The sequence below is a fragment of the Oncorhynchus mykiss genome, chromosome 6 (assembly GCF_013265735.2).
Source record: "Oncorhynchus mykiss isolate Arlee chromosome 6, USDA_OmykA_1.1, whole genome shotgun sequence".
Classification (NCBI taxonomy): domain Eukaryota; kingdom Metazoa; phylum Chordata; class Actinopteri; order Salmoniformes; family Salmonidae; genus Oncorhynchus; species Oncorhynchus mykiss.
This window is the reverse complement of record NC_048570.1, coordinates 19,000,917-19,024,925: the sequence shown is the minus strand read 5'-3', so window position 1 is coordinate 19,024,925 and position 24,009 is coordinate 19,000,917. Positions and strand designations below refer to the sequence as shown.

General features: G+C 43.2%; 1 protein-coding gene across 4 annotated transcripts in view; it reads right to left on the bottom strand.

Moving 5' to 3' along the window:
* Positions 1 to 2,005: 2,005 nt before the first annotated feature.
* The window catches only part of LOC110525400 (transient receptor potential cation channel subfamily M member 6), a 47,153-nt gene continuing 25,149 nt past the window's right edge, over positions 2,006 to 24,009 (bottom strand). For 3 of the 4 annotated variants that reach the window (XM_021605469.2, XM_036979540.1, XM_036979541.1), the window contains exons 21-39: positions 23,233 to 23,484; positions 22,800 to 22,974; positions 22,540 to 22,654; positions 22,203 to 22,399; positions 21,882 to 22,014; positions 20,874 to 21,787; positions 16,308 to 16,408; positions 15,892 to 15,994; positions 15,750 to 15,796; positions 9,143 to 9,201; positions 8,348 to 8,373; positions 8,078 to 8,101; positions 7,659 to 7,724; positions 7,107 to 7,396; positions 6,344 to 6,426; positions 4,327 to 4,532; positions 4,128 to 4,179; positions 3,879 to 3,988; positions 2,006 to 3,185 (exon numbers count right to left, since the gene is read on the bottom strand). In XM_021605469.2, coding sequence (XP_021461144.2) covers positions 3,100 to 3,185; positions 3,879 to 3,988; positions 4,128 to 4,179; positions 4,327 to 4,532; positions 6,344 to 6,426; positions 7,107 to 7,396; positions 7,659 to 7,724; positions 8,078 to 8,101; positions 8,348 to 8,373; positions 9,143 to 9,201; positions 15,750 to 15,796; positions 15,892 to 15,994; positions 16,308 to 16,408; positions 20,874 to 21,787; positions 21,882 to 22,014; positions 22,203 to 22,399; positions 22,540 to 22,654; positions 22,800 to 22,974; positions 23,233 to 23,484 — 3,039 coding nt within the window. In that variant the 3' untranslated portion in view covers positions 2,006 to 3,099. The remainder of the gene's footprint in view (positions 3,186 to 3,878; positions 3,989 to 4,127; positions 4,180 to 4,326; positions 4,533 to 6,343; positions 6,427 to 7,106; positions 7,397 to 7,658; positions 7,725 to 8,077; positions 8,102 to 8,347; positions 8,374 to 9,142; positions 9,202 to 15,749; positions 15,797 to 15,891; positions 15,995 to 16,307; positions 16,409 to 20,873; positions 21,788 to 21,881; positions 22,015 to 22,202; positions 22,400 to 22,539; positions 22,655 to 22,799; positions 22,975 to 23,232; positions 23,485 to 24,009) is intronic. The other variant, XM_036979539.1, reaches the window with a different exon arrangement.

Below are 24,009 nucleotides of genomic sequence, written 5' to 3'. Positions count from 1 at the left end.
GTGATAGGATCTGTGTGTGGGGATAAATTCACTGTCCGGATGCATTTTGAGTCCATATAATGGGGAGAGCCTATTCTACAAAAGTCCCAGAAAATCATGTTCCTGCAATCATAAACCCACCCCGGTTCAAGACGTACTGGTTGTTTTACAATGAAGGAAGATCATAACTAAGCTGGCGTCCACCCATTCCATGCCTTTAGGACAGTGAATTCAACCCAACTTTGTTTTTATTTTCCCCTGCAAGACTGTGAATCAGGGGTTTAGGGTGGGGTTGGTAATCTGAGTGACAAATAAACACTGTAAGGTACTGTAGCAATAATAACTGGAAAGCATTTACTACTGTCATGTTTGCATTGTACAATTATTTTAATTTTATTACTATTATTATTATTGTTGTTATTGCTATTATTACTACTATAATACTATTAGTCTATTGTTGTTCTGTTATCTTTGCATGCTGTTTCATGGCAATGAAACATTGGGGCTTTTAGGTTTTCTCATGCGATGCTGTGGGTCAGGGGTCGGGGATATTTTTTATTCTGAATGTTATGGAGTATTGTGTTCAGCGTGAGGGACTGAACGCATCATGCACCTTTTACTCCATCAACAGAGACACCACAGAGCAAAGGCAAAAGGTGGTCCTTACCCTAACGAGACCACAAAGTGCACTGACATTTTATAGACTTGGTCAAAAACATTTCATATACTTAGTCAAAAACACCTTCTTAGAGAACCTGTGTGTGTGTGTGTGTGTGTGTGTGTGGAGATGGAGGCTGAAAGAGAGTGAATGAACAAAGAGTAGGTTCTTTACTCTATTGCGCTTTATAAACTTTCTTAAAGCATTATACATGCGTGCAACTGGAGTAGTGTTAAACATGTTTAATTTATTCATTAGAATGTCCTTGCGTCCCATGATGAGAAAGTCAAGTACAGTAAGTGCAGCAACTGTGACCAAAACCTTTAAAAAAGGTACTTGGGGTACAAACACTTTTTTAAACTAACTAAAACATTAAAGTTTTTTCAAGTGCCATAGTTAGAGAGGAGGTTGCTGGATTAGTGAAATGGGAAATAGTTTCTTTACTGTGTGAGTTTACTTGAGAACCAATCAAAAAGGGGAATTTTGAGGCAAGTGTGTATTTGATTACATTGAATTGTTTGTTTGTATGTTTGCATTTTTCACTTCGTGAGTCGGATCGAACATCGGAACTTTGACACAGCTTTATGTCCCCGAAGCTCACATGTGTGTGTGTGCGTGTGCGTGTCATAAATTAAGAGCTTTGATGATCCAGTTGTGTCAAAGTTCTGAGTTGTCCTGAGGTATCTCAGTGTCTCCTCCTTCGAGATGTAAATAAACAAGTCAAGGTCTGAAGTGAGTTTTGTTAAATTCTATATTTTATTGCTTTTGTAGACATTTCTTTGTGGGAACAAAAATAAAGGACATTTTATGGATGTATTTCTGGCTCGTTCTTTTTCCATCGTACTGCGCACGCACGCACACACACACACACGCGCATTTATGTAGAGTTTTTAATAATCTGAGTCTGAGCAGTATGAATTCCAACCATCTTGTATTAGCGTTCTCATTCTGAATTTAAGCCATAACATAAGCCATGCTTCAGTCCAGCTGTGTCGATGCTTAATTCTAGTTTTGTAATCACTTGTAACATAATCAGCATAACAATATATTTCAGTATTGCTAAATACAAAAATATGATTTCACACATGTACAACAGTGTTTGAAAACAGGAAAATATATATTTGATGAAATTGAGAGGGGATGTTTTGCTGAAAAACAAATCCCAGATTGTAGTTTTGACTCTGATTAATAATTTGTTTTGTTTAACATTCAGTTGAGCCCAGCCTGAAGAACATGGTCCATGTGAAAGGTTTCCTTTCAAGGGTTTCAACATGTCACTTAAATACAGCTTTTCCTTGCTACGCTTGTCGTTCAGCTTTTATAACACTTGAAATACCCTAAGGTCTGGGACCTTAAAAAAAAAAAAAAAAACGAAACATTTTGAAGCAGATATAAGCATGACATTTGGTACAACAATTCCTCAGGGGATCTGAAAACATCCCAGAAGGTCTGCCCGTTTGAAACTTAACAAGGAAGGTGAGTTATTGTGAACATTCAAAATGGCTGCCATAATAGCTGAAAAGATCATAAAAGTGGTGCTCATTTCAAAATTAACCAGGAGTTCATTTAAACAGAACAGAGAACAAACAAAATATCTTGGTGTATGGAAACACCTTCCTAGGATGCCCTCTGCATCATGTCTAATGATACATAACATTACAATAAGGCAAAGTGTTTGATTGATTAATAGGTTACCTGTGGCACAACAGACACTGCGGCCTCCCTCCACTATGCACTCCATAGGCGGAATGAATGCAAGACTACAGCATCTGGCTTGCTGCTGAGACTTCTGCAATGTAAACTGCTGTTACAACAAAAGCCCTACCAGACATCCAACACAAGATTTAGTCCACATAAAGCTACACAATGTACACTATCCATTCAAACCAACCAAGTGAGTGCTTTCCTTCCTGGTAGAAGTTACCCTTGTACACCTCTGGATCCGCTTAGCTTCTCCAGATCCTAACCATAACCATTTGGGGAGGAAAACACAAAAGTGACATTAAATCAGTGTCTATGCTTTAAGGGCAACTTCATCCCACCTGAACCAGAGGTTAGGATGGCGTACTTCTGCTTCCGGATCAGAGGTTAGGATGGCGTACTTCTGCTTCCGGATCAGAGGTTAGGATGGCGTACTTCTGCTTCCGGATCAGAGGTTAGGATGGCGTACTTCTGCTTCCGGATCAGAGGTTAGGATGGCGTACTTCTGCTTCCGGATCAGAGGTTAGGATGGCGTACTTCTGCTTCGGGATCAGAGGTTAGGATGGCGTACTTCTGCTTCGGGATCAGAGGTTAGGATGGCGTACTTCTGCTTCGGGATCAGAGGTTAGGATGGCGTACTTCTGCTTCGGGATCAGAGGTTAGGATGGCGTACTTCTGCTTCCGGATCAGAGGTTAGGATGGCGTACTTCTGCTTTGGGATCAGAGGTTAGGATGGCGTACTTCTGCTTCCGGATCAGAGGTTACATCCTAGTCATGATCAATCCACTCTCCTTTTCAAAAGGCCTGTGTTCTGTTTTCCCGTGGATGTCTGTGCTCCTCCTCAAATCTGACAACACAAACATCAATCAGCTACATGGCACTTTATACAGTCATTACCACTAAAAAGAGGATTTGATCAGACCAGAGAGGAAGTCCATGGATTTTTCATGAATAATTTGTTTTGATTTGATGGGAATCTTGGAGAGGACACAAGAAGAAGAAAAAACAAGAAGAAAAAAACAAACCACCTTTGAAAAGATCAAAACAAGAATGGCTGAATGTTTGCATGTTTGTTTGCTTGCTTGTTTGTTTTTGAGTGAATTTCCGAGGCGATGCTCCCTCTAGATGATGGTATCATGCGTCTCGTGTCTACTCAGCGATTGCAATTAATATCTAATCAAAGCTAATTTCTCCACAGCACAAAGCCCTGTTTAATATGTAATCAAAGAGAGCTCAGCACACCGCACAAAGCAAGTCCCTCCCTCTGCCTCCAATGCTCTGTTGTCATTTAAATAAATGCTTCCCTTGGCCTAATTAGCCGGTTCTATCTTCATTTGAAGTTCTGGGCTTAATCTCAGGCCAGCGAACCTCCCGAGTGACGACATAAAGGTGACACACACACACGTAAGAAGTCCACTCTCCGACTACACATGCCTAACAGACCACACATTCTCACACATTACAGGCTAGCATACACACACCCACAATCCTCTATAATCCCCATATAAAAGTGGCGGTCTGAAGGGTTCCTTTCTCTCACCTGAGAGTCCGAGGTTCTCGCAGCAGGAGTTGCAGGTGTGCTTGATGACAAAGCTGTGGATGGCAGCGTCTCCCAGGTTAGAAGGACCAAACACCATGTCATCACTCGAGCTACAGGAAGGCAAGGGACAAAAGAGGGAAGGACAAAATAAACATATTTCACATGTCTTTAGACCTCAAAAGAATGGATGTCAAGATGACAATAAGTGTCAGTGTTACACACTGAACCTCCACTGTACGAGGCGAGTACCTTGTGTCTTCTGCTCGGATGACCGATGGGTCTGTAAGCTCCAATCCCACTCCTGTGAAAGATTTAGGAGGGGAAAGAGAGGTTTCAGTTCAATGTAGTAGTTTACAGGACAAACCATGTGAAGTGATGTCATTGCAAAATAAATCTATCCATAGTCAGACAGACAGCTCAACAGAATGGGATGGACAGACAGACAGACCCTGTAAGTCCAACACCAGCAGTTCCCTGCAGGAATATTGGTAGGTCCAGTGGGAGAAGGCCAGGAGCGTTTCCTCCATCCCACAGCAGGGGGCGATCTCCTCTCCTGTGTTATTATTGTACTTCCTGAAATCTCCCGTCATGTTCCTCTCGATGGTCAACCACTGGCCGTCAGAGTGCCAGTGAAGAAGAGACATGTCCAGGAACCTAGGAGGGAGACGCACATTCATAACACATGTAACACGCACACATACTGTAATTCCATAGATATACACATATCATATGTGCTTAACCTCTCTGGGATATGTGGGACGTGTCCCACCTGGCCAAAAGCCAGGGAAAATGCAGAGCGCCAAATTCAAATAAATTACTATAAAAATCAAACTTTCATTAAATCACACATGTAAGACAGAAAATTAAAGCTACACTTGTTGTGAATCCAGCTAACATGTCAGATTTCAAAAAGGCTTTTCGGCGAAAGCAAACGATGCTATTATCTGAGGATAGCACCTCCGTAAACAAAGAGAGAAAGCATATTTCAACCCTGCAGGCGCGACACAAAATGCAGAAATAAAAATATAATTCATGTCTTACCTTTGACGAGCTTCTTTTTTTGGCACTCCAATATGTCCCATAAACATCACAAATGGTCCTTTTGTTGGACTCATTCCGTCGATATATATCCAAAATGTCAATTTATTCGGCGCGTTTGATCCAGAAAAACACCGGTTCCAACTTGCGCAACGTGACTACAAAATATCTCAAAAGTTACCTGTAAACTTTGCCAAAACATTTCAAACTACTTTTGTAATACAACTTTATTTTTGTTTTATTTAATTTTTTTATTTTACCCATTTTTCTCCCCAATTTCGTGGTATCCAATTGTTTTAGTAGCTACTATCTTGTCTCATCGCTACAACTCCCGTACGGGCTCGGGAGAGACGAAGGTTGAAAGCCATGCGTCCTCCGATACACAACCCAACCAAGCCGCACTGCTTCTTAACACAGCGCGCATCCAACCCGGAAGCCAGCCGCACCAATGTGTCGGAGGAAACACCTGGCAACCTTAGAACCTGGAAACACCGTGCACCTGGCAACCTTGGTTAGCGCGCACTGCGCCCGGCCCGCCACAGGAGTCGCTGGTGCGCGATGAGAAAAGGACATCCCTACCGGCCAAGCCCTCCCTAACCCGGACAACGCTAGGCCAATTGTGCGTCGCCCCACGGACCTCCCGGTCGCGGCCGGTTACGACAGAGCCTGGGCGCGAACCCAGGGTCTCTGGTGGCACAGCTGGCGCTGCAGTACAGCGCCCTTAACCACTGCGCCACCCGGGAGGCCCCTTTAGGTATTTTTTAACCTAAATAATCGATAACATTGAAGACGGGATGATCTCTGTTCAATACAGGAAGAAAAACTGTAGCTAGTTTTCTGGTCACGCACCTTTATCTAACAGTACACTTTAAGTGACCCTCGTTCAAGATGGCCGTACAGCTTCATTACACAAAGGAATAACCTCAACCAACTTCTAAAGACTGTTGACATCCAGTAGAAGCGATAGGAACTGCAAGAAGGTCCCTTAGACATCTGGATTCCCAATGAAAACTCATTGAAAAGAGAGTGACCTCAAAAACAAAATATCTGAATGGTCGTCGGAGTTTCGCCTGCTAAATAAGTTCTGTTATACTCACAGACATGATTCAAACAGTTTTAGAAACTTCAGAGTGTTTTCTATCCGAATCTACCAATAATATGCATATCTTATCTTCTGGGGATGAGTAGCAGGCAGTTGAGTTTGGGCATGCATTTCATCCGGAAGTGAAAATACTGCCCCCTGTCACCAAAAAGTTAACATAGTAAGGGGGAAACGAGGTGAGTTTACCTCTTACTATGTTAAACACTTTGAGTATCTCAGTTGGTAGAAATACACTATATAATCCAATCCACTATTATTATTATTACATGTGCACACACACCACGCACACGTGTACTAGTACTGAGTTCTAGAGTTGAGTACCAACCTTGGAGAATGAGGCATGTTTTCTGGTTTTACTTGGTTGAACACATGCATGAGTTTCTGAGCAGCTCTCTGTTGCTGTATCTCCTGTAAGGACAAAAACAGAAGGCCAGAATGATGCTATTAAGGGATGTAACAAATGGCAAGTAAAACATGAGGGTAAAAAAGAGGAGAGCGCATAACAAAAACAAGGTGATGTTCCACCTTGTTGTGGAAAATGGATGTATATAAGTAGGGCCCAGAGTGTATGACCTGACCAGGAAAATATCTGTCTTACAATAACCAGGGCCCAGAGTGTATGACCTGACCAGGAAATGATCTGTCTTACAATAACCAGGGCCCAGAGTGTATGACCTGACCAGGAAAAGATCTGTCTTACAATAACCAGGGCCCAGAGTGTATGACCTGACCAGGAAAAGATCTGTCTTACAATAACCAGGGCCCAGAGTGTATGACCTGACCAGGAAAATATCTGTCTTACAATAACCAGGGCCCAGAGTGTATGACCTGACCAGGAAAAGATCTGTCTTACAATAACCAGGGCCCAGAGTGTATGACCTGACCAGGAAAAGATCTCAAATCAAATCAAATCTTATTGGTCACATACTCATGGTTAGCAGATGTTAATGCGAGTGTAGCGAAATGCTTGTCTTACAATAACCAGGGCCCAGAGTTTATGTTTAATGGGTCTTGTGGTCAGAAACTTCTGACCCTAAAAACAAACTATGATGTTATATACTGTATGTACATATATATGAAGTTTATACCCGCAGACAGAGTTGGAGGGTGGTGTCGCTGTGGAAGACCCTCTGCCAGGTGCAGACCACATCGGGCTGGATGGCTTTGACCAAATACACGCAGCCCACCCTCAGGACATCCCTCTCGGCCCAGGTGCAAAGTACGAGCATGGCCCTGCGCAGCCCCCCATCTAGACAGCCCTCGCTGGACAGCGGCTGCAGCACAGCAGACAGCCCCTTGGATGACCAGTAGGGTATGGAGGACTCCGGGCCTGCAGCTTCAACCTCCTCCAGGGTGTAGACACTCACCTCCTCTCCCGCTGCCAGGGACCATGCAACCACGGAGAAGATGGGTATTAGGGAGGCAATGGCATGCTTTTGAATGCACCCAAAACAGAAACAATCAATTTCCACTAGCATTGCTACATTCTTTACAAATGCTAGTGAGATCATTCTAGAAATGGCTTAAAAACCAGCTAACAAATTTAAGAACTGTTTGGAGAAACAACCACACCCTAGGGGAGTCTAAAATAATTGAAACGTCAAGAACTATCCCTTTAACATGATTGGCTAATGACTTACCCATTATGGAGACAGGTGTGAAAGGTATGGTGTGAGCAAGCCTCATCAGGTTGTTCCTTTCCATGGCTAACACGACCACCACACATTTACAACACAACATACGATTAACATTTACATTGTAGTCATTTAGCAGGCGCTCTTATCTAGCTTCTTACAGTTTGTGCATTCATCTTAAAATAGCTAGGTGCTACATCCACATGTCACTGTCATAGTAAGTACATTTTACCTCAATAAAGTAGCTATCAGCAAAGTCAGAGTTAGTAAGGGAGGAGGGGGGGGGGTTAAGTTGGGGTGTAAGTTCACGAAAGGCACAACACAGAGTAATACGATGTAATGCAACATAACTAGACAAAAACAGGTCCTATAATTTAGCTATCAGATCTATTTTTTGTGTGATTTATGTGATTGTTGGGGAGCACCTGTGTAGTGTGGGTCCAGGTCTTCTGTGGATTGAAATGTACAGGATTTTACTAACAGACAAACAAACACAGCGAAAACAACCACGACAGACCAAAACATGAACGATTATAGTTAACAATTCCTCTTTTGCTTAGGAAGGTAAATATTCTAGCGGAGGGGGAAGCTAAGAAAAATAAAGACAAGGAAAACTAATAGGTGTGATTTATTTTCTTTTTTTCCTTTAAAAAAAATACAAGCCATTAATACAGACAATGAATCAGGTTGCCTACCTTCACGTGCGATCCCACTTCGCACTCTACAACAGAAGAACATACAGAAGTCACACAACTATCCCACACAACTATACACAACTTCAGTACTTCCACAGTGACCACTTTCTCCACAACTCTATCTAACCCTAACTCTAGCCCTAACATTAACCCTTATCCTAACCCTAAACTTAACCCTTACCCTAACCTTAGCCCAAACCTTTATTCTAAACCTAACATTAGCCCTAACCCAAACCTTTATTCTAAACCTAACCTTAGCCCTAACCCAAACCTTTATTCTAAACCTAACATTAGCCCTAACTGTAACCTTAGCAAGCAGTAGCTTAGCAACGGATAGTTTGTTGATAGCATGACCATCTGTAGATCATCTATATGCAACTATATCAAAATAAAGTGTAACCATGTTTTCTTTCAAATACTAGCTGCTAGCCAATCACTAGCAGCAGTTGATTGAGCTTGCCTGGCGCAATGGAACCAAAGGGATGGTCCCAAAAATGTTAATTCCGTCTACCCGGCACTCCAGGTAGGCTGAATCAAACGCTCAAAGTATTTTAAAGTTCAATAAAATGATTTGAACTCAGGTCTGGCTTTTTACACTACTAAGCAGAACCAGGCCGAGACAAACTGAGTTGCATGGAGATGGCATAGTTACTGTACGCATCCACCCTAGTAGCTGGAACCATGCTGAAAAGGATCATATGAAAAGGAAACATCCGAGCCAGCAGAGTTTGGTTCGGTTCAGCACATGTAAAAAGGGTAAATGTGATCTCCAGGTGCCGTCCCATGCAGACTTACGAGGATCTGCAGCTGACAGAGCAGGCCCTGCTGGTCCACACGGACTGACTGGAGTCCTGCTGGACAAGAGCAGGAATTACATAACAGTTATTGCATTGCATCAATAAATGGTTGTTTGCCATGTCATCGACTACACAGTGGGGCATCAGATTGACATGTCATATGATGTGGTGAGCTGATATAGTAAACATCTATCCAGACTGAGTTTTGGCAGGCAACAGCAATGTAGTCGGCCTGGAACAAACATATCCATAGTCTTAGCTGAGCATCTTTAAACACTTTAACCTATTATTACTCCATGGGTCAGCAGGCCACATTTCACATATTTGTCCACTTTGGGGTGGCAAATTCTAATGATGATTTTCATTTTGATATACCCACAGATTGGAGGTAGCTACATTAAATGCTATGACCCCTATCCGGTTAGTTGGGCCAACAGGATTGAGGGTATGAAATGTAATTTTGTATTATCTGGGAAGAATCTTCTGAAACTAAGGCAATTTCATATGTTATTAACTTCATAGTACAACACATTAATATGGAACAATAGGAATGGTAATGACATCCCTATAGGCCCACCTTTGGGGGGCAAAGGTCATACATAACTCTATTATCACATGGTACCCACCCGATGATAACTCCAAAACATTAGGACCACCATCCTAATATTGAGTTGTACCCCCTTTACCCTCTGAATTTGTCAGGACATGGTCTCTACAAGGTGTCGAAAGCGTTCCACAGGGATGATGGCCCATGTTGACTCCAATGCTTCCCACAGTCGTGTCAAGTCGGCTGGATGTCCTTTGGGTGGTGGACCATTCTCGAGACACACAGGAAACTGTTGAGCGTGAAAAACCCAGCAGCGTTGCAGTTCTTGACACAATCACATTGGTGCACCTGGCACCTACTACCATACCCTGTTCAAAGGCACGTCAATATTTTGTCTTGACAATTCAACCTCTGAACGGCACACAATCCATTTCTCAATTGTCTCAAGGCTTAAAAATAATCGACACTGATTGAAGTGGATTTAACAAGTGACATCAATAAGGGATCATTGCTTTCATCTGGATTCACCTGGTCAATCTGTTTCAAGTTGAAGTTTCAATGTCATATGCACAAGTACAGTGAAATGCCTTTCTTGCAAACTCAAAACCCAACAATGCAATAATTAATAGCAATGTAATATTAGAAAAAAACATATGAGAAAAAATATGAAAAACACAACAATTTAGAGAAGAAAGCATACTACATACAGGGTCAGTTCCAACACCATATTTGCATGTGTAGGGATACTGGTGTGATGGAGGTAGATATGTATAGGGGAAAGGTGACAGGGAAAATGGAGCGATGGAGGTAGATATGTATAGGGGAAAGGTGACAGGGATACTGGAGTGATGGAGGTAGATATGTATAGGGGAAAGGTGACAGGGATACTGGAGTGATGGAGGTAGATATGTATAGAGGTAAGGTGACAGGGATACTGGTGTGATGGAGGTAGATATGTATAGAGGTAAGGTGACAGGGATACTGGAGCGATGGAGGTAGATATGTATAGGGGAAAGGGGACTAGGCAACAGAACGTAAGATAAACAGAGTAGCAGCAGCTTGTATGTGAGTGAGTGTGCGTGTGTATGTGTATGTGTGGAGTCAGTATAAATGTATGTGCATATTATGTGTGAGTGAGCAGATGATGGAGTGAGTGTGAGTTTGTAGGGCCCAGCGAGTGTGTAGGGCCGACTGAGTGTGTAGGGCCCAGCGAGTGTGTAGGGCCCAGCGAGTGTGTAGGGCCCAGCGAGTGTGTAGGGCCCAGCGAGTGTGTAGGGCCCAGCGAGTGTGTAGAGCCCAGTGAGTGTGTAGAGCCCAGTGAGTGTGTAGGGCCCAGCGAGTGCGTAGGGCCCAGCGAGTGTGTAGGGCCCAGCGAGTGTGTAGGGCCCAGTGAGTCTTTAGGGCCCAGTGAGTGTGTAGGGCCCAGTGAGTGTGTAGGGCCCAGTGAGTGTGCATAGAGACAGTGCAAAACTAAAAATATAAGGTCAATAAGGATACAAGGTTAACTCATACAGCCTGTGAAGCTATTTTGTTATCTATTTATCAGTCTTATTGCTTGGGTATAGAAGCTGTTCAAGAGCCTGTTGGTGTCAGACTTGATAAACCGGTACCGCTTGATGTGTGAAAGCAGAGAGAACAGTCTATGACTTGGGTGGTTGGAATCTTTAAAGATTTTCCGGCCTTCCTCTCACACCGCCTGGTATAGATGTCATGGAAGGGACAGGTGTTCCTAATGTTTTGTGCACTCAGTGTAATACCATTGACAGTTGTTAGAAATAACCATCCCACAATAGGGAAGTTGTAGCTAAAGTTTCATGGACCCCCGGACCCCCCGACACACCTCCAACAGAACACCCCACCCACTTCAGCCCACTACCTCGGTGTGGTGGAGACACAAATGGCAAATAAACAACTAATTACACTAACAAACTATAAAAGAACATAAACAAGAAGATTTGAAAATAGAACTACAAAAATAATAATATTTTAATTGTTATATGACTGGAGATTCGGAGCACCTTTCCGTAGTCTATGAAATCAGGCCCATACCTTGAAGTGTTATTTGGTCCCACTTATCAGTAAAATCTTGAGACCTCCTGCTTTCTTTTGCAATCAATCCTACTAGTGTATAATAGTGTTTGACTGTTATTTTTTTAATAATCCAAAACTAACATTTGTTTTCTGAGTTTTAAAAATGAAAACTTTACCCATCAGAATCAAGAGATTGTATATCGTGTTGCATCTGTAACTTAAGTGTTACGAACCTCGTGCTCCTCTTCTGAGGAGGAGAAGCGAGAAGGATCGGAGGACCAAAACGCAGCGTGGTAAGTGTCCATAATGTTTAGTTTAAAACATAAACTGAACACTACGAAATACAAAAACAATAAACGTGAAATGAACGAAACAGTCCCGTGTGGCGACAAACACTGACACGGAAGACAAACACCCACAACCCAAAACTGAAACCCAGGCTACCTAAGTATGATTCTCAATCAGAGACAACTAACGACACCTGTCTCTGATTGAGAACCATACTAGGCCGTACACAGAAACCAAACATAGAAAAACAAACATAGACTGCCCACCCCAACTCACACCCTGACCATATAAACAAAGACAAAACAAAGGAACTAAGGTCAGAACGTGACATTAAGTCACCCAATATAACCTTTTGTGGAGATATCATAAAATTATGTAAAACAGAGTAACCACTCTTGTACTTTTGCCCAAAAGTTAGCAACTATGGGACAATACCAGAAAATATGTAACAAATCCTCCACTTCCACAACCCATTCTTCGATACCTCATATTTGAAACACCAAAAAGCTGTTTCGAAGGAATGGGAGTATCACTACACTTCCCAGAAAGAGTGGGATTTATGTAGGATGGCATCCAATTTGTTGTTTTCCAACTGAAAATGGTACGTCTTCAATGATTTGAACTCTAGTTAACCATCTGTGAGAACAGGATCGGTGTCCCGTCCGCCGGACGGTTGAGCTAACGTAAGCTAATGTGATTAGCATGAGGTTGTAAGAAACAAACAAAAAATCCCAGGACAAAGACATATCTGATATGGGCAGAAAGCTTAAATTCTTGTTAATCTAACTGCACTGTCCAATTTACAGTAGCTATGAGAGTGAAAGAATACCATGCTATTGTTTGAGGAGAGTGCACAATTATGAACTTGAAAATGTATTAATAAACCAATTAGGCACATTTTGTCAATCTTGATACAACATTTTGAATTGATATGCAAGAGTTCACTGGATCAATCTAAAACTTTGCACGTAGAGTGTCTAAATTGCGCCTGGGCTAGAATAATTAATTATGCTGCTTCTCTTGCATTTCAAAGATGATGGCACAAAAACAAAACCAATAAAAAAGGTTGGTTTTTCCTTTGTATTATCTTTTACCAGATCTAAAGTGTTATATTCTCCTACATTCCTTTCACCTTTCCATAAACTTCAGTGTTTCCTTTCTAATGGTACCAAGAATATGCATATCCTTGCTTCAATGCCTAAGCTACAGGCAGTTAGATTTGGGTATGTCATTTTAGGCGAAAATTGAAAAAAAGGGGCGGATCCTTAAGAGGTTTTAATATGAGGTCCACAAACAAAGAGTTTATCTTTTCTTTCCCTTAACTTTTTCTTCCATTCTGTAGGAATTGCTGCCAGTAACTGACTGTTATTATGATTTTAATATATTTGTATATTTGAATTCAACCATATGATTCGGCTCTGAATTTCTGAATGGCTCTGAATTTCAGGCAGTCTAGGTAAATCATTTGATATGATGGCAAAATTGTACAAAATACTATGTTTTTAAGATGAGATCCACCCAATAGAATGTTCCATTGCTGTTTGATGTATTCATTTTCAAAGAGCATGTGACCATTTCAACTTGTCTCAACATTCCTTTATCAGCCTGCAAACATCTTATTGCATAGACTCCCATACAACAAAACACATTGATATGATACCGACTCCAAAAGAGTAGCTGTGTATGTTTATCACACCTTTAAACTTACAGTTGAAGTCAGAAGTTTACATACACCTTAGCCAAATACATTTAAACTCAGTTTTTCACTGAGTAAAAATCCCCTGTCTTAGTTCAGTTAGGATCGCCACTTTATTTTAAGAATGTGTCATGTCAGAATGATAGTAGAGAGAATGATATTTTAGCTTTTATTTCTTTCATTACATTCCCAGTGGGTCAGAAGTTTTAGTATTTGGTAGCATTGCCTTTAAATTGTTTAACTTGGGTCAAAGGTTTTGGGTAGCCTTGCACAAGCTTCCCACAATAAGTTGGGTGCATTGTGGCCCATTCCTCCTGACAGAGCTGGTGTAACTGAGTCAGGTTGGTAAGGCCTCCTTGCTCGCACACGCTTTTTCAGTTCTGCCCACAAAATTTCTATTTGATTGAGGTCAGGGATTTTTTATTTTATTTATCAGTTATTTTACCAGTTAAGTTGACTGAGAACACGTTCTCATTTGCAGCAACACCCTGAGGAATGAGGGGAGAGGAGGGGGATGAATGAGCCAATTGTAAACTGGGGATTATTAGGTGACCGTGATGGTTTGAGGGCCAGATCGGGAATTTAGCCAGGACACCGGGGTTAACACCCCTACTCTTACGATAAATTCCATGGGATCTTTAATGACCTCAGAGAGTCGTGGATGTGTGATGGCCACTCCAATACATTGACTTTGTTGTCCTTAAACCATTTTGGAAGTATGCTTGGGGTCATAGTCCATTTGGAAGACCCATTTGCGACCAAGCTTTAACTTCCTGAATAATTGTCTTGAGATGTTGCTTCAATATATCCACATAATTTTCCTCGCAAATGATGCCATCTATTTTGTGAAGTGCACCAGTCCCTCCTGCAGCAAAGCACCCCCACAACATGATGCTGCCAACCCCGTGCTTCACGGTTGGGATGGTGTTCTTCAGCTTGCAAGCATCCCCTTTTTCCTCCAAACATAACAATGGTAATTATGGTCAAACAGCTCTATTTTTGTTTCATCCGACCAGAGGACATTTCTCCAAAAAGTATGATCTTTGTCCCCATGTGCAGTTGCAAACCGTAGTCTGGCTTTTTTATGGCAGTTTTGAAGCAGTGGCTTCTTCCTTACTGAGCGGCCTTTCAGGTTATGTCAATATAGGACTCATTTTACTGTTGATATAGATACTTTTGTACCCGTTTACTCCAGCATCCAGCATCTTCGCACCAAAGTACGTTCATCTCTAGGAGACAGAACGCATCTCCTTCCTGAACGGTATGACGGCTGAGCGGTCCCATGGTGTTTATCTCTGTGTACTATTGTTTGTACAGATGAACACGGTACCTTCAGGCGTTTGGAAATTGCTCCCAAAGATGAACCAGACTTGTGTGAGGTCTTCGCTGATTTCTTTTGATTTTCCCATGATGTCAAGCAAAGAGGCACTGAGTTTGAAGGTAGGTCTTGAAATACATCCACAGGTACACCTCCAATGGACTCAAATGATGTCAATTAGCCTATCAGAAGCTTCTAAAACCATGACATAATTTTCTGGAATTTTCCAAGCTGTTTAAATGCACAGTCAACTTAGTGTACGTAAACATCTGACCCACTGGAATTGTGATACAGTGAAATAATCTGTCTTTAAACGATTGTTGGAAAAATTACTTGTGTCATGCACAAAGTAGATGTCCTAACCGACTTGCCAAAACTATAGCTTGTTAACAAGGAATTTGTAGAGTGGTTGAAAAACGAGTTTTAACCTAAGTGTATGTAAACTTCCAACTTCAACTGTACAAAGCTACTCTTTTGGAGTGGGCATCATGTCAATGTGTTCATAGGAATGGGGAGACAAAGACAAGACTCTTAAACCTTTGCCACCCAAGAGTGGACATTTTTTCGCTGGCTCTCGGACTATTTCTAGAGAGATCTCTATATACAGTATAAATCTCCACACATCTTTATATATGGTTCTGGTACCTTTTCCTCTATTTTTACTTAACATCTTTATATTGACAAAACATAACTACTTATACTTACAACACAAGATAAAATCTTACCTGACGTGAAAAAGCTACTTTCTGCAACGAATCCATGGGTTCAGAATCTGAAACAATATCGACACGAGAAGGTGAGATGGTGAACAGAATTGATCAATGGCAAAGATAGGTCTGCCCTCTTTCTTTCTCTATGCGTACATACTGAGAGGGTTGGGGCTGGCAGAGGCAGACCAGCACACAGGCTCTCCTCCCCTGCGCCTCCTCTTTCTGCACACGTCGGAGAGGTATGAGTCCACCTCTTTCCCCTGAGAGCAGAGTGGTCAATGAAGGGTAATCTCAAATCAATCGGTATACACAGACTAAACACAGCTTTACGTGTACTGTTGTAAATAGCTACAGCTCTGTTAGACTGTGGCACCATGCAGGACCTAGTAGTAAATGGCAGATACAGTTTGAACAGTGTTCAGGGGTCTGTCTGTCTAGTGTCTGTCTACTGTCTGTCTAGTGTCTGTCTAGTGTCTGTCTACTGTCTGTCTAGTGTCTGTCTAGTGTCGGTCTATCTGTTTGTCTACTGTCTGTCTAGTGCCGGTCTATCTGTTTGTCTACTGTCTGTCTTACAGCGTCTGAAGAACTCTCCTCCAGGATCTTGACTGTCTTCCTGCCCTGACACCTCTCTCTGCTCCCTGAGGTCACTGCCAGATCAAACCAGTTGGACCACTCTGCAAAACACAACCAGGACAGGTAGAATCTCTTGAGATACATTGGGAAACTGATTAGTGTCATGGAATGTTTTACCTTATTGGTATTTGTACTCGTACATGGATATATGATATACACTGCTAAAAAAATAATAAAGGGAACACTAAAATAACACATCCTAGATCTGAATGAATGAAATATTCTTATTAAATACTTTTTTTCTTTACATAGTTGAATGTGCTGACCACAAAATCACACAAAAATTATCAATGGAAATCAATCAACCCATGGAGGTCTGGATTTGGAGTCACACTCAAAATTAAAGTGGAAAACCACACTACAGGCTTATCCAACTTTGATGTAATGTCCTTAAAACAAGTCAAAATGAGGCTCAGTAGTGTGTGTGGCCTCCACGTGCCTGTATGACCTCCCTACAACGCCTGGGCATGCTCCTGATGAGGTGGCGGATGGTCTCCTGAGGGATCTCCTCCCAGACCTGGACTAAAGCATTGGTGGATGGAGCGAGACATGATGTCCCAGATGTGCTCAATTGGATTCAGGTCTGGGGAACGGGCGGGCCAGTCCATAGCATTAATGCCTTCCTTTTGCAGGAACTGCTGACACACTCCAGCCACATGAGGTCTAGAATTGTCTTGCATTAGGAGGAACCCAGGGCCAACCGCACCAGCATATGGTCTCACAAGGGGTCTGAGGATCTCATCTCGGTACCTAATGGCAGTCAGGCTACCTCTGGCGAGCACATGGAGGGCTGTGCGGCCCCCCAAAGAAATGCCACCCCACACCATGACTGACCCACCGCTAAACCGGTCATGCTGGAGGATGTTGCAGGCAGCAGAACGTTCTCCACGGTGTCTCCAGACTGTCACATGTGCTCAGTGTGAACCTGCTTTCATCTGTGAAGAGCACAGGGCGCCAGTGGCGAATTTGCCAATCTTGGTGTTCTCTGGCAAATGAAAAACGTCCTGCACGGTGTTGGGCTGTAAGCACAACCCCCACCTGTGGACGTCGGGCCCTCATACCACCCTCATGGAGTCTGTTTCTGACCGTTTGAGCAGACACATGCACATTTGTGGCCTGTTGGAGGTAATTTTGCAGGGCTCTGGCAGTGCTCCTCCTGCTCCTCCTTGCACAAAGGCGGAGGTAGCGGTCCTGCTGCTGGATTGTTGCCCTCCTACGGCCTCCTCCACATCTCCTGATGTACTGGCCTGTCTACTGGTAGCGCCTCCATGCTCTTGACACTACGCTGACAGACACAGCAAACCTTCTTGCCACAGCTCGCATTGATGTGCCATCCTGGATGAGCTGCACTACCTGAGCCACTTGTGTGGGTTGTAGACTCCGTCTCATGCTACCACTAGAGTGAAAGCACCGCCAGCATTCAAAAGTGACCAAAACATTAGCCAGGAAGCACAGGAACTGAAAAGTGGTCTGTGGTCCCCACCTGCAGAACCACTCCTTTATTGGGGGTGTCTTGCTAATTGCCTATAATTTCCACCTGTTGTCTATTCCATTTGCACAACAGCATGTGAAATGTATTGTCAATCAGTGTTGCTTCCTAAGTGGACAGTTTGATTTCACAGAAGTGTGATTGACTTGGAGTTACATTGTGTTGTTTAAGTGTTCCCTTTATTTTTTTGAGCAGTGTATAATACAAATGTGAGGACGAAAAAAATATTACTGAGCCTTGTATGTATGTTGTTGCTAATGCTAACCAAGCATAAGAGCAATGTTCCCTCTAAACTGTGCCCCCGGGACTGACGTGCAGAATTCATCTCAGCCCACGCATAGAAGCACAAGATTGAACTCCATTAAACTTTTTAGAGTTTTCCCCCTTACTTTACACTATCAACATTTTCCCACTCCAGTGATGGGGTTGGCTACAGGAGGAGGTGTGGCCCCACAGCAGGGAGGGTGGGGTGCTGCGGTAGGCCTTGGGCTGTGGCAGGGAATGATGTCAACGTCGCCTCCTTTTCCCATTTATTAACGCTACTAACGTTTCCCTATTGTGACCTATTGTGACCTAATCAACGCAATATTAGCCACTTTCAATGCAAAATACAAAACTTAATATGCAAGAGATTTTGTCATAGGTAAAACGCATCAGTGTAAGATTCTATTGTATTGACAGGCATGACTCAGCACGACTCAGACCATACTCTACACTCCACACAGTGTGACATAACTAATCAGAGCTGAAGTAGGCCTATATGCAATTATATGCAACTAGACCATTGCCATACATGGATTTATGCAATCCACATTGAACTGGACTGTATTTACAGCATGAGCGGTCGTGAATAGATGCAATTGTTTTGAGATCAAAGCGAGAGCTGCATGTAGCCATGTGTGCACATTTGTTCATATCCTTTGCTCATTAGTGAGTTATTAGTCACTAATATTGTCAGTATTAGTCACTATTATTGTTTTAGATCAATTGTAGCCAGCAGTAAGGGAGTGATTTCTTCCTACAAGAGCACAAAAAGTGTACAGTTCGAGACATCTTTGAAAAGCGAGTCAGGTAAGGAGTTTTTTTGTCTTAAAGGAGCAGTGTTATATTTTGAGACAGGCTTAAATAAGCTAAGTAGCCAATAGGCAGAGGGTAGCATAATTTGTCTGATTCTCTGTAATAATGGTATGGGAATAATAATTAATATAGATACAGTTGAAGTCGGAAGTTTACATACACTTAGGTTGGGGTCATTAAAACTTGTTTTTCAACCAATCCACAAATTTCTTGTTAACAAACTATAGTTTTGGCAAGTCGGTTAGGACATCTACTTCGTGCATGACACAAGTCATTTTGCCAGCAATTGTTTTCAGACAGATTATGCCAGCAATTCACTGTATCACAATTCCAGTGGGTCAGAAGTTAACATACACTAAGTTGACTGTGCCTTTTAACAGCTTGGAAAATTCCAGAAAATTGTATCATGGCTTTAGGAGCTTCTGATAGGCTAATTGACATAATTTGAGTCAATTGGCGGTGTACCTGTGGATGTATTTCAAGGCCTACCTTCAAACTCAGTGCCTCTTTGCTTGACATCATGGGGAGAAAAAAAATCAAGTAAAAAGTATAAACACGCAGCCGTCATACCGCTCAGGAAGGAGATGCGTTCTGTATCCTAGAGATGAATGCACTTTGATGCGAAAAGTGAAAATCAATCCCAGAAAAACAGCAAAACCTTGTGAAGATGCTGAAGGAAACAGGTATAAAAGTATCTATATCCACAGTAAAACGAGTCCTATATCGACATAACCTGAAAGGCCGCTCAGCAAAGAAGAAGCCACTGCTCCAGAACCGCCATACAAAAGCCAGACTACGGTTTGCAAAGATCATACTTTTTGGAGAAATGTCCTCTGGTCTGATGAAACAAAAATAGAACTGTTTGGCTATAATTACCATTGTTATGGTTGGAGGAAAAAGGAAGAGGCTTGCAAAAATAGATGGCATCATGAGGCAGGAAAATTATGTGGATATATTGAAGCAATATCTCAAGACATCAGTTAAAGCTTGGTCGCAAATGGGTCTTCCAAATGGACAATGACCCTAAGCATACTTCCAATGTTGTGGCAAAATGGCTTAAGGACAACAAAGTCAAGTTATTGGAGTGACCATCACAAAGACCTGACCTCTATCCTATAGAAGATTTGTGGGCAGAACTGAAAAAGCGTGTGTGAGCAAGGACGCCTTACCAACCTGACTCAGTTACACCAGCTCTGTCAGGAGGAATGGGCCAAAATCCACCCAACTTATTGTGGGAAGCTTGTGGAAGGCTACCCGAAACGTTTGACCCAAGTTAAACAATTTCAAGGCAATGCTACCAAATACTAATTGAGTGTATGTGAACTTCTGACCCACTGGGAATGTGATAAAATAAATAAAAGCTGAAATAAATCATTCTCTCTACTATTGTTCTGACATTTTAAAATAAAGTGGTGATCCTAACTGACCTAAGACAGGACATTTTTACCAGGATTAAATGTCAGGAATTGTGAAAAACTGAGTTTAAATATATTTGTAAACTTCCTACTTCAAGTGTATATATATATTTTTTTGCAAAGTGGTTTCTTGCATCAAACAACACAACATTTTCAGTCACCTGGATAAACAGGTTAATGTCAAGCCCTGCATGTTTTTTTTTCAAATGTCTAATGCAATGTAGGCCTACACTGAGCACAGATTTGCTGCAAGTGTTGGCTGAATGATAGAACAGCTATTTCCATGTTTAAATGTTATGGGATGCATTTTCTCCATTGTTTTTGATGGTAGGCCACTCTGGTAGGCCTACATTATGATCAAATAGTCACTGTAGTCTGAAAGTGTAACTTAAAGCGGGTACAGCATCAGTGTTCACAGTAAACGCACGCGGAAGTTGCACAACATTTTCAGTGCTCAGCAGACATGAAATTTGCTCAGGGCCAAAACATTTTCAGAGAACATGGCATAAGACGGTGGTAGAGTACCTCTGCTTTTACTGCAGCCAAGGGGTATGTCAGCTGTGAATCTTCCCCCCTCCGACAGGCAATCGAGAGCGGGGAAGGAGGCTCGTAGCTGGCTCAGGGGGACACCAGAGAGAGCCATGTTCTCCATGCTAGAGGAGAGAGAGCGGCTGTGACTGTAGGGCCGGTCCCTGGACAGACCCGCCCACCGGTGAGGACGCTTCCTGCCCCACTGGCCCCGTCTGGAGTGAACTGCCCCAGGGTCGTCGTCCTTACAGAAGGCGGGGTTCACCAAACCCCTGGCCCCACAGCCTCTCTCATCCTGGGTGTCCGACAACAGGAAGGCATGACTAGAGGCCCTGGACACATTCACATCAAAGGACTTCCCAAACTCCTCCCCTTCCTTTTCCATGGACATCTCAGGGTCACAGCAGACCCTGGGTTTGCCGTGCGGGGGTTCCAGAGAACTGTCTATAGCCAAGGCCGAAGGGTACGGAGGAGAGCCACAGCGGGAAGGCACACACGACTCACCAGCCCCCTGCCCTCCATGGTCGCCGCCCCCCCAGGCCCCAGTGTGCCACTCCAGTGACGGGCGTTGGCTGCGGGAGGAGGTGTGGCCCCACAGCAGGGAGGGTGGTGTGCTGCGGTAGGCCCTAGGGGTGTGGCAGGGCATGATGTCAACACTGCCTCCACCTCCGTGGGGGAGGGTCCAGCTGTGGGGAACATGGTGACGGGAGGTGGTGATTGGCCGACAGTGGCCTAGGCGGGCCTCCTCCTGCTGCAGGCTATCGGAGGCCGATAGGAGGGTGAGAGTGTCCACGGCCAGGGCGGACAGGTCCTGCAGCTGACCCAGCTGGCTGTCCAACACCTGCAGGGTATCCTGGATGAAGTGGACCCTGTCCGACACCTCGCCCATAACCACACCCATCTCCTCAGCCCTGTCAGGTAAAGGACATAGACAGATATTCAGGTGAATCACAAAGAAAAAGTCTCAACGGCTATTGTGACACTCTTTCTAAGTCCCAGTCTCACCTTTCTGCAGTGGCTCGTACCCTGTTTATCTGGCTGCAGAGAACATCTTGGTTTTTCTCGTGGAAATACGACACCAAACACCTCTCCTCAAACTCATGCAGCCTCTTCAGCTCCTCTTGGCCCAGGTAAAGCTCTGACAGAGGGAGAAAGAGATTACATTTTTCCAACACACAATCTACAATCTACTTTTCCACCACATTGAAATGTTGTGAATCAATACTGTCATAGAAACACAGTGTAGTAGGCTAAAGCTAAATCCTACTTTTAATGGTGTTTCATCAAGAAATAAACGCATCCACGCCCACGCCCACACACACTCACTAAGCCCACAGGAGTCCGTCTCCTGCTCGGACAAGCCTCTGTGTTTCTGGTAAATGGCAGTCACACACAGGGTCATGTGACTCAGGATGATGAGGGGCGGGGGCAGCCACGGCTTCTCCTGATAGGTCATGATGTAACGGTAGCGGTTGTACTTCCACAGCTTATTGGATATGGACCTCATGTCAAAGTAGACATTGCTGTCAAAAAGGATCCATAAGAAACAGTCCAGCACTCAGAGAAGCTGCAAAACCCATTTGTACATAAAACATAAAGACACAATCAGGCAGAGACACACATAATAAAAATACAATTAATTATTTTGATAGAGAGTCCCTACTTGAAGAAGGCAATGAGGATGTTGACCATGATGATGTACTGGAAGAAGAGGTAGACGGCCTGGAGGAAGGGGGTGAGGAAGGCACCGGGGACACACGGCGTGTCACCTGCACAGGCTGCCACAAACACACAAGCGATGTCTCAAATAACACCCTATTCCCATAGACTGTTGCCCATGCAGGACTCTACCTACACAGCTCTGGTGTTGCAAGCAGCGCCAACCAATTGAGCCACTACTGTGACTCGTCACTGGTTACTCACTGTCTATTTCGCCTGCGTACACTTCTCCAAACATCATCCAGTACGGCTGGTTGACTACATCTCTGAGCAGGCTCCATGACAGAGCTTCGTCTGGAGACAAGATGGCCTTCCTGGACACGCCGAAACTCAGCAGCACAATCGCCATCATCACCACAATGTAGAACATGTTACTAGTCTGAGCAGATGGGTAGAGAACACAGAAAATAAAAATATGACTCCATTTTGTTTGTATAAATTAAGATATGATCAGTCAGTGTTCTATCCCAGCACTAGGGGGCACACAATGGTGCACATTTTTGCTCCAACCCAGCACTAACAAACCTGAATCAACTTATCAAAATGTGCATCACTTTTGACCAGGGCCCATAGCATGCCATGTCATACTCACTCTAGGTGTTAGCCCAAGGAAGGAAAGGCACATGGCTTTACTCACCATCTTGGTGATCATGGTGAGGTAGGCCCCGGCATGCTGGTTGACGGCCAGCAGGTCCAGCACCCGAACATACCAGAAGATGATGTCCAGGCAGTAGGTGATCCGCCCGGCAGTCCGGTAGGACCCGCTGTCCCAGCGTAGCCCCAGCCCCACCAGGAAGAGGACGATGGCCAGGAAGTCAGTCACATTCCAGTACTCTCCAAACCACACCTTCAGCTTTTGACTGGGTTTCCTCGGCACTGACATGAACACCTAATAAGTAGTCACAACCCACATTATTTAAATTAGTTAACCATTTAAAATATACATATACAGCCAGTATACATACATTTAGTTTAATTCAATGCCATTGGTGAAGAAAGCACTGTTGTTAGTGTTTGTTACTAGCCTAGTACTGTATTAACAGATGATAGCCTTATTGCTGGCTATTTTGCACAACACAGTAACAATATTATGTCGATCTCCATGTAGTATAGCTAGCTGTATGTCGTGTCAGAGGCAGCTATGATGATCAAAGTATTTCAGTAAAATTAGGCTACTGTGGACATGTTTGTGAGTTGCCTAAAGGGTGTCTCCCATGGCAACCTCTAGCATCCTGTAATGCCATAAAACATACTGTATAAATCATAGAATTAGGAATTAGAACACTAATTAACTAAGTAATTGTATATGATCTCTATGGTATGAATAATGACTGGCAGTGTGATTGGTTATTATTGTGATTCTCACATGCTTGATGGTAAGTTGAAGTATAATAGTATTACTTTATGGTAAGAT